Source organism: Perca flavescens, chromosome 3 (assembly GCF_004354835.1).
Source record: "Perca flavescens isolate YP-PL-M2 chromosome 3, PFLA_1.0, whole genome shotgun sequence".
Taxonomy (NCBI): domain Eukaryota; kingdom Metazoa; phylum Chordata; class Actinopteri; order Perciformes; family Percidae; genus Perca; species Perca flavescens.
The window spans coordinates 10,296,222-10,307,231 of NC_041333.1; the positions used below are offsets into that span (position 1 = coordinate 10,296,222).

The 11,010-nt window shown below is 45.1% G+C and overlaps 1 protein-coding gene across 2 annotated transcripts in view; it reads right to left on the reverse strand.

Moving 5' to 3' along the window:
• The window catches only part of aplp2 (amyloid beta (A4) precursor-like protein 2), a 105,278-nt gene extending 94,761 nt beyond the window's left edge, over nucleotides 1–10,517 (reverse strand). For both annotated transcript variants that reach the window (XM_028572597.1, XM_028572590.1), the window contains exon 1: nucleotides 10,149–10,517. In XM_028572597.1, the coding sequence (XP_028428398.1) occupies nucleotides 10,149–10,220 (72 nt within the window). In that variant the 5' untranslated portion in view covers nucleotides 10,221–10,517. The remainder of the gene's footprint in view (nucleotides 1–10,148) is intronic.
• Between the last annotated feature and the right edge of the window lie 493 nt (nucleotides 10,518–11,010).

An 11,010-nucleotide genomic window follows, 5' to 3' on the forward strand; every position in this document is an offset into this window, starting at 1 on the left:
GTCATTTCATTTCAGTTACAGGAAAAGGAAATCAGTTCTGCCTCAAACATCCAGGGTGGAACGCTAGCGTCTCCCGTTCCCCCCCGTATCTTCCTCCGTAGGTGCAAATCTCTGTCTGTGTTCCCAGCGGACCATCCGACAGAGCTGCTGTTTGTCCTTGGCCACCTTCTCCTTGAGAAAGTGCTGTATCAGACAGGCTGCTAACAGGGCCGTCACATAGCGTAGAGTACCAGTGGCAGCAGCAGCAGCAGCAGCAGCAGCACAGGCCTCTCTCTGGGGCTATACAGTTACACTGCACTGCTTCTATCTCTTACTGTTCTGACATTTTCATTTCCCCCCACTCTCCCGAGGAAAAAAATGGATAAACTTTAGAAAAAAAAAGGAACAGGATGGACTCCAATGCCGCCGTTGGTTCCAGTGGAATGGCACTGGATGATACCATTTCCACTTCAGGTATAGGGGGGGGGGGTGAGGTGGGAGAACAGGAGGGATATGAAGGAAGCTCGGTAAGCAGGAAGATGGAAAGGGAGGGAGCTGGAACTAACATGCTCTGTTTTCCCTGGCAGGGGATGGCATATTTGTGCAGCGTTGCTCAGCAAAAACAGAGCACTGTAGCAGCCAGGCAGCCTGCCAGCTTATCAAGGCGAGAGCACCACCTCCTCCCGCCATTCCCCTTCAGCTAGAAATCCGCGCCACTGTGCTTACACCTGGGCGCGTGCAGATGAGCGGAGAGAAGGACGTCTCGCGGCTCTTAAATCACAAGCCAAAAAATAGATCACTTTGGCTCTGAAAGTCCAACACTGAACGTGACGACGAGACACACAGCGTCCAAAAATGGCCTCCCAGCGTGCCGTGCGCGTATCCAGAGAAATTAAGGACAGATGCACATGTGATCCACAAAGAGACACAAAGGCAGACCCATTCCACACACTCGAGATCTCACGCAGAAAGAGACAAAGAAACTAATCAACAAAGCGCTAAGAAAAGACAATTCTACCTGAAGTTTGGAAAACTGGGTCTGATTTGAATGCCCTTGTTCGACAAGAGAGACAAAAATTCAGTGGAGGATGGGCTCAAACGCGAGTAAAAACAGCCCTTGAGTCGTTTTTTTTTTTTTTTTTTGCTCGTACAGTTTCTGGTGAAGTTGAGCATGCAAACAGCGGGGAAACAATGCCTGGAACACAGTTAAACTGCTCTTTGATTCTTAGCTGCCTGCCTCCGTTCTATTTCCTTTTGTGCAGTCACAAAAAGGCAGGCAAAAATGTGTATGACTCACAAAAAAATTAGAGCTATACACCTGAATAAGACAAGGAGGGGGACAGCAGACAACACAGTCTTCCTCGCATAAGGGCAGACTGGGACTGAGGAAGAGACAGGCGGGGGCCATAAGCAGAGGGGCAAGTGCACCGTAGCTCATAGATAGCACACCAGATGTTTTATTCATGGAAAGAAAGACCCAAGCAGCGAGAGTGACTCACTGAGCCACACACACACACACACACACACACACACACACACACACACACACACACACACACACACACACACACAGCATAGGGAGGTGACAGGGTTTAACCCACCTACGGTGACTGTCTTCTCATTCTCAAACAGAAAACACATTAAAAAATAAAGTCTGAAATGGCAGGGTTCCTTTCAAAAGGGATTTCAAGGGATGTTTTTGTTCTCTGAACTAGTCAGTGTGTACAGTCACTCTCTCTCTCTCTCACTCCCAGCGCTGATACAGGAAGGGAGCCGCTCACTGCACAATACAGCGAGCCGTTGGCACTTCGGGCTACGCATTCCTGAGCACTCTGGCATACAAACCGACAAAAGGAATTCTCGTGCAGCCGTGCTGAGCCAGGCTACTGTCGAAAACACACAGACTCAGGTGCCGCGGCGCTCACGTTGGCTGCGTATATGCACGAGGAGGACTGCCGAGGCCGTGCAGACCGGCCTACGTATGGCAGGAGGCCCTGGTGCAACTTAAGCGGTGTGCAGTCATGAGTGTGCCGATTTGAACCCACTCACTCCGCACCGAGTCCCCGCCGCCCAGGATCTCTCACTGAGGAAAAAAAACCGGACTAAATATGTGATGAGCTGAGCTGCACGAGGATTTAGGCGTACAAAAAACACATTTCACAAGGCATAGAGCTGCAAAGATTAATCAATGAATCAATTAGTTGTCAACTACTAAATCAAATCGCCGGAGTAATATGTTTGAGTCATTTTTAAGGAAATAAATTCTCTGATGTCAGCTTGTTAGATGTGAGTGTGTTCTAGTTTCTTCTCTCCTCCGTGACAGTAAAGTGAATATCTTTGAGTTGTGGACAAAAAAAAAGACATTTGAGGACGTCGTCTCGGGCTTTGGGAAACACTGATCCACATTTTTCACCATTTTCTGACATTTTATAGACCAAACAAACTAATCCATTAATTGAAAAAACAATCAACGGATTAATCAACAATGAAAATAATCGTTAGTTGCAGCCCTACAGAGGCATATGCAGACACACAAACATGCGTTTCCAGTTAAAAAAAAAAAAAAAAAAAAAGATGGCACTCCGCTCACTCTGGATAATTAGAGCGCACGCAGAGCCTGAGAGACAAAGCCTGACATCGTGAGAACAAGGCTCGCCTGATGAGGCCTCTCTATTTAAATCCCGAGCTGAGCTGAGCGTGTCTGTCGACAGAATCGCTCCGGGAGACGTTGCTCGGGTTCAGAAGGAAAGAAACAGCCAAGGCAGTGAAAAGAAGACGGAGAGACAGGCAGAGAGAAAGAAAACCGTAGATGAACCGAGTGGCAGGAAGGCTTCTTTGGGGAAGTGAAAAGGACAGAATAAGGGCTTTAGATTCAATCAGACATCCGTTCCTACTGTTAGTCATAGAGCACGGATCAAACTTTAATGGTGAGCGAACACCCTCCGATATTACATACAGGTGACTCACATTGTCCTGCTGTTCCACTTTGAAGTCAGTTTACCTCTGCAGAGCTTGGAAATGAGGGTTTGACTAAGTGAGTGGGTGAGTGGGGGAGGGAACTGAGCGTATGAGTGTACGAGGCAGACGGAGAAGGGTAGGGCTCTGGGATTAGAACTTTTCCCTCGCAGATCTGTAAGCACCTGGCGGTTTTTTTGTCGCTAAGAGGATTCAAAAGGGATACGGGGCTGTCCCCAACAATTGAAAGCAAGGTTTTAAGGGCTAATCTACGAATTCAAGGGCGAGTGAGGCTGATTCTCAGCTGATGGAGCATGCGGCGCTGCATTCAACGAGATTGACGCGGCGGGATGCGGAAGTCAAAGAGGCAGTCTTTTCAGCTTAGGCTACATCTCCGTCCACACAAGAGTTTGAGCTCCAGCAGCAGAGCTAATCTCTGTCCATATTAACGCAACGCATATCACATGACCATTCGCGCACACTGGGCATGTGCGTGCCGGTGTGAACAGGAAGCAGGTTGTCTGGCGTTACTCTGCGGTTAAAAAACAAATCTTGGATGCGGGCGACCGGATGGCTCAGTTGGCAGAGCGGCGCCCACACATAGAGGTTTACTCCTTGACACAGCAGTCCCGGGTTCGACTCCGACCCAATTATCTTTAAAAAAAATCTTGAATGTAGAAGTTGAAAATACAGAAAAATACAACAATGGTGAACAGTAAGTGAACAGTAAGAGCAGGGATTGATTAGCTTGGAGAGAAGACACGGTGGAACTGTTACTGAAAGGTATGTAAGCCTACCTAACCGATAAGACTGACTGACGTGTGTCTCCGTTTGGGCCCGTCCAGACTACAAAGCAAGTTTTCAAACCAAAACGGGGGGTAGCAGTGTCTCCAAATGTCTCAGAAACGCCGGAGTAGTGTGGACGCGAGGCGTAAACGTAGCAAAAGATATTCACTTTATTAACCAAAACGTAGTAGTGTTGATGTAGCCTTCGAGGGGAGAAGAAGCAGCCTACAGAAGGCTTTGACTGTGCTCCACCACCCACAACGATGTATTGAGATCCTTATCAAATGCAAGTACTTCAGATTGTTGTTTGGGGTTTGTTTTTTTTTTCTTCCCCCAGGCGCGAAACATCACCAACAGTCTGCCGTTGCCCTTGTCTCGGCTCGGTATCTCCATCACCTCTGTATTGTAACGACAACCCTGGGTGGTGATGGGCTATTCAGGGGCACACAAAGGGTCATTCAGCGCTGCCAAAGGACGGCTTCATAGCACCCGCCCTGACAGTCACAGCCAACTGTGGGTGGGGGTGGGGGGGGAACTTTAACATCAATTCTCAGCAAATAGCACACACAGCCAAGCACGCACACACACTTAAGATGATAAGGGGAAATCTGCAAGAGGACTGCAACCAAACCCTACAGAGCCAAAGTCACTCCAGCAGCACGAGTTAACACTGGTCTATTCCATACAAGCTCCATCTTGCCTTGAAGTCAGACACGCATTGATGTTAGTGACACCAAATTTTTTTTTGACAAATGCACAAAAAATCTGACGTTGTGGTTGCGTTTGCGTAACGCATTTTTTTTACACCGTGCGTCATGGCTGCGATAATCTTTGCTTGCTCAAGTCAGCAGAGAATGAAATGTACCAAAAGCATTAACTGTTCCAGATATTGTGTATTCCATTAATCCAGTGGGAGTCATATCAGCACATGCCTCAGTGTGATGCAACTCTCTGGGTAAACCGGCTCTGCGGTTTCTAGGCTGCGCCCTATTTCTGAATCAGCTCCAGAAAAAGATACAGCTGCTCAGCCTGGTTTTTCCCACAATAGAGTGAAATTAAAATAAAAAAAAAAACCTGATTGTTTGTAACAACAAGGGGAAATGAAATTATAAGACAAAACACAGAGAGTAAAGAGCTAAGAGGGCAAAACCTCATTTGAAGCTAGGGCTGCACGATACGAGGAAAATATGCGATATGCGATAACGTTGTTGAATATCTATAAAATATATATATAAAAAAACGATATTACTCGCGGGGAGTGAAGTAAAGTGCTTTCGTTATCCTGCTAAAATGCGACGACGAACTGCTTGTTGAATTTAAAACAAATGAACGGAAATCATTTCGAACTTTCTTTTATTAAGGGGTGCACCGATCCGATATCGGTATCGGGTATCGACAGATACACAAAGCCCAGGCATCGGCATCGGGACTGAAAAAGTCGGATCGGTGCATCCCTACTTTTATTGAACAAACTGAACATTGAGTTGAATATAAAAAAGGCACTACTTAAAAAAAAGAATGAGAGTTACATTACAAAGTTCAGTTTTCTCCTGATATTTTCTTTGAACTAACACTAAAGATCGTGTCTTTCACGATGTGTCGTAGCCTTTCCTGATTCCGGTTGATATCGCCATGAATATTAATAAAAAAAAAAATCTATATATTGTGCAGCCCTATTTGAAGCCACAGCGGACTGTAAAGAGATGAGATGCTCAGATGAGAGAGAGGGCACAGCTGAAGAAATAAAAAAGCTCACAATCTGGCACTCTGGCAGGTACCTGACAAAACAAAACTGTTTACACAGCTGAAGTAGCCGGCTAATCCCAAAACGCTTGAAAAAAAAAAAAAAAAAAAAAAAAGGAGGAACTGCGAAACAAGAGGGCCGCTCCGGTCAAATACACAAAGAGATGAGGAACAATGGCAGGAGAGGAGGTGGAGGAGAGGGAATAAACCATGCCTGACTAACAGCGAGCGTGTCTCGGAGGAGCTCTCACCGGCTCGTAAATTCAAGCTCAAGGTCCAGGGGAGTGCATCCAGTCAGCATGTCAGCACAGCCAATGTGTAGCTCGGCTGTGTGTCCACGGGCTCATCAGCAGGGCCCACACTGCACACACCAGCAGCTTCACTGACAAACAACGGCAACAGCAGCTGTCCAGTCCTGACAAGCTTCAAACAGTGGAGAAACACACACACACACACACACACAAACACACGCAGGGGAAGGGAAACACGGCGCTGGCTTTATTTGTATCCTGGCTGAGAAAAAAAAAATGACATGCCGGGTTTTCCCCTAGGTTTGTGGTAGTTAGGGCTGGGCGAAATGGAGAAAATCAAATCTCCCGATATTTTTGACTAAATACATCGCTGTCGATACCGCATATTGTATCATATTATTGTACGAATAGGGTTGACTATTGGTGCTTTCACAAAATATTTACGCAATGGGTTTTTTGATAAATAATCATCAGTAATGTGGATGTAATGACTAAGTGGGTAAAGGCAAATAATAGAACAGTTATAACAGTCTGGTATGGTCAGAAAATGACATCACTTTACTCTAATGCAGCCTTTAAAACCAGGAAAAGACAACACGTATGCCATATTACGATATCCAAAATCGAAGACGATATCTAGTCTCATATCACGATATCGATAATATCGATATATTGCGTTCAAAATCTGTGTTGCCCGTTCACAAACTTGTCCTTTTTCATGAATATTTACCACCACCATCAATTCCAAGTATTCCTTTAGGATTGAAATTTTACATTTCCATTCGCATGAATTGGGGTAGACGCTCCATATTCATGCTCCATCTTGAAATACGTTAGCCGGTAAGGGACATACAGGACATACTGCTCCGCCTTTCGTGTTTTCTCTGTCACATGATAAACTCCCAGGTGCTGCTAATGCTGCTAACGGGTATCGTAGCTTCCTGGAAACATGGAGGACCACACATATTCAAAATCCAAATTTCCGTAACAGGAGTCTTCTTCTTCTTCGCCCAGAAAAAGCAAAAGGATATTGAAAAGAGCAAGAGACTGGCTTTTTGAAGCGTGAAGGCTACCGTAGCTGTAATACCTACTTTGAACTGCGTGGTGCGAGAGAGTTGATTGCAATATGTGATCTCAACGCTAGATGGGAGAAATTCCTACACACTGGACCTTTAAAGATTTTCATTTTCACTGTAAATGCATATCGGTTCCAAATATCAGTTTTCGGTTTTATTAACTAATAATAATAATAATAATCGGTATCAGTATCGGCCTTGAGAAACCAGTATCCGTTGATCCCTACAATAAACACATCCAAAGACACGGCAAGATTTTTTAGTTAGTTTAAAGATAATATCAGGAGAAAACGGCACTTTAAAATGTAACTGTCTAATGTTGTTTAATGGTGCCTTTTATATTCAATCCAATGTTCAATTTGTTCAATAAAAGAATGTTTTATTTGTTTTAAATCTAACAAGCAATTTGTTGCATTTTAGCAGAATACTGAAAGCAGCAGAAAGGCAGAACTGAGTACACTTTAACATCTGTTTATGTATCGCAAGAAATATCGTTATAGCGAAATATCGTGCAGCCCTAGTTTGTGGAAGACTTAGGCTGGCTACACACTGCCTGCGTGGCGTGAGCGTGGCGTGAGCGTGGCGTGAGCGTGGCGTGAGCGTGGCGTGAGCGTCTTTACACACCAGAAACGTGTCTGACGCGGCGCTGCTGCTGCTGCTAGCCTTGTCTGGACACATGTATGTTTCCCATTGATAAAATGAAATACCATGTTAAACATAAATATATACTGATCTGATTACAGCAAAGACAACATCGGCAGTATTGACGGCAAAATAGGCTACAGAATATTTCGTTCGGTATTGACAGTAGAAAATCTAATTTTTGTTTTATTACATTTATATCTGCGTTTATATCAAAACCTAGAGACTTTCAAACATCAACATGTCATTTATTAATATGTATTCATGTCAAAATCACATACGAACATCTTTTCCTATTCTATTTTGCCTGGAAACGCTTCCAACACGCTAGGCATCGGTCCTATTTATAGTATGCACGCGTTTAGTTTTTTTTGTAAGCTCTAACCTGTTAACATGGGAGCCAAAATATGAACACCACGCAGCTGACACGCTCACGCGACGCCAGCCAGTGTGTAGCCAGCCTTAGGTGCATGTATTTGGAGGGGTTTTAAACGGTCCTTCCTTAAGAAAATGGGAATCTGTGTCTAAAATGTTGGAAAAGCGAGAGCAGATAATAAATGCTCAAAAAGCTTGAAAACTAAAACTTGCTGAAGAAGTCAATTGGGGGCCAACTACCATCATAATGTAGTTAGTTTTGATGCTCACATTGATTTTACATTCATTCAGCTTAGTTGGTGCCAAAAACGGCTTGGGTGCAGCGCCTGAGTCTTATAATGGTATAGAAAACCCTGACATGTTGACGTTTAACTTGAATCTGTAATCTTTTAATTTAGTTAAACATATAGAGATGTAACCGGACATGAATCTTATAAATTAATGTATAGTCATCTTGTTGGATTTGTTCTCTTCTTTCTCCAACTCAAAAGGTGTTCATATTTGTGTTTTCCCCTACAGATGTACTGTATATTCAGGTTTTTCTTTATTTCCACTTCAGTATTAGAAGTCTCAGGTTTCCTGTACACAGCGTGCATTTAAGGGGAAAGGAGGAAGGGGCAAAATAAATAAAAAGGGATATGAATAGCCATATTCTATCCATGTGGCGTTTTACTGCAAATAAAAAAAACGCCATGTCAAACAAAGAAAAAAAAGCCTCGTCCTTGAGGACAGCCATTGATTCAACCAGTGGAATCCTCAGCCACCATACATTTCTCAATTTAATCTGGGTGACTGATCAGGAAAATTCATTGATTTCATCCATTAATCATCTCAGGAGGAGTCTGTGCGCTATCGATCAGCGCGTCTGTGCGGTGAGGAGGGCTGACTGAGGAGGCAATCGTTGCCGAGGGGACAGCTCTTTGTAGAGAGACAGAGGGCAGCAGCATAGATTCGGTTGGGGACATAATAACCATTATCCCCCCGCCAAACACATACACACACAATGCCAGCCAATACTGCCTCGAAATGACCAAGGTTTTTGTCGTAAACGCGGGAGAGAGAGAGAGAGAGAAAGATTACCTCATAACCAGCCACTTTGCACAACAGTGGCAGGAGGAGATGTCTTGTTCAAATGTTTTGTCATGGTCTTCGGCAGTGAGCTGAAACACTTGTGTTTACCCTGTGGGTGGGTGGGGGGGCTGTTTGCTATGAGAATGGGTGCATTGTTATCCCATGACACACAGTCTGACACTGCAGGCTTCCTGCGTGGCTCACCAGTTATTGTCCAGGACAATAACTGGTGAGCCAGCAGGAAAACAGAGCATTAGGTAAGTAAGTGTGTGTGTGTGTGTGTGTGTGTGTGTGTGTGTGTGTGTGTTTACAGGAGGACCTGCATATCTGACAAATAGACTCACGTAGAGCTGCAAAATGTATCGATTAATTGGCAACTATTTTGATAATCCATTAATCGGTTTGAGTCATTTTTTTTTATGAAAAAAATTCTAACGTCTGATTCCAGCTTGTTAAATGTGAATGCGTTGTAGTTTCTTCTCTCCTCTGTGACAGTAGACTGAATAGCTTTGAGTTGGGGACAAAACAAGACATTTGAGGACGTCCTCATGGGCTTTTGGGGGCGGGGGGGCAACCTGTTGACAGGAGCAGCTGGAGATTGAATACCTAGGTAAAAGGATTTCCTCCTGTCTGTTCAGACAATATCACACACACACACACACACACACACACACACACACACACACACACGATGGATGCAACTGTGACACAGAGCAGGGAGGACACACTTTGTGATCCATTGCAGAGGGCCAGTGTGTCCCCCCAAGGCCTGACAAAGCGCCTGCTGTCTTTCCTCTGATCTCTGCAGCAAACCCTGCTGTAATTCCTGTTACAGCAGCTTCCGGGGGGGGGGGGGGCGCACATTGTTCAAGTCAACCAACAAACTGCAGTCAGTGCTCAAAAGTGACCTGAAAGCACGCTCATTAATATTTATTAATGAGCTTGCTTTCCCCACCCACTTAGTCATTACATCCACATATACAATTTAACCAAAGTATGGTGAAAATCCTTTGATGAGGAAGGGAAATCTATCAGTTTAATGTGTGGGAATGTGTCGGGAGGAAGAAGTCAAAGCAAATAAACAGAAATATACAGTTACATCCGGCGGCACAAAAACACAGCTTATAGCCACACATGCCTCATGTTAACAGAGAACAAATATAGGTACACAGGCCAGAAAGATCTGCTTTTTCAACACACTTGTGTTTTGATCCGAGTCAGACTAGCCCTGGCACGGAACAAATCCCAAAAGGCACGTCAGATCACATACCTCAATATAGCCGGCCAGCGCTGGAACCACAATGCCCAAAATAAGGACAGATATGGCCGGGACGGAACCCATCTTCCAGGATCTCCGGTTCTGCTACTGGGAACAACTTATATCCTGGGAGCTGTGCGGTGGGAAGCTGACGTCCGTCCGGGAGGAGAATAAAGAGCTAAACCGAGTACGCCCTGGGAGTGATGGGAGAATCTAGCCAGGAGAGCGGGACGCGTCCGGGCTCCGCTTGTTTTTGTTTACCCGGACTAGACAGAGAAGGTCGGTGGCAGACTGGGAGTCTGAGTGTCGGGCTCTCTGGTGGAAATGTGGACTGTGTGGCGCGGCTGCTCTTTCTGTTGCCTCCTCCCTCCCTCCCTCTCTCACTAACTCACTCACTCCTTTCCTCTGGCACACCCGATCCACAGAGCAAGAGCGCATTGCGCCACCGGGCGGCCGGCTACAGAAACAACCATTACTACACAATTACTCTGGACAAACTACCTGCTCATTGACTGTACAAACACTAGCCTGTGACACACAGTGGCCTACAGGCTACTAATAATAACAGGCTTATAATAATAACAGGCTTATAATAATACCTACATTAAAGCATCTGTTTTTATGAGCTGCAGTGGTGGTCAGAATCCGGGAGATTTGTGTGCGTAGGTCATTTGTGTGTATAGGTTGCCAGGTTGAGGGTTATAGGTTGCCAGGTTGCCAGGTTGAGGGTTATAGGTTGCTAGGTTGAGGGTTATAGGTTGCCAGATTGAGGGTTATAGGTTGCCAGATTGAGGGTTATAGGTTGCCAGGTTGAGGGTTATAGGTTGCCAGGTTGAGGGTTATCTGTTGCCAGGTTGAGGGTTATAGGTTGCCA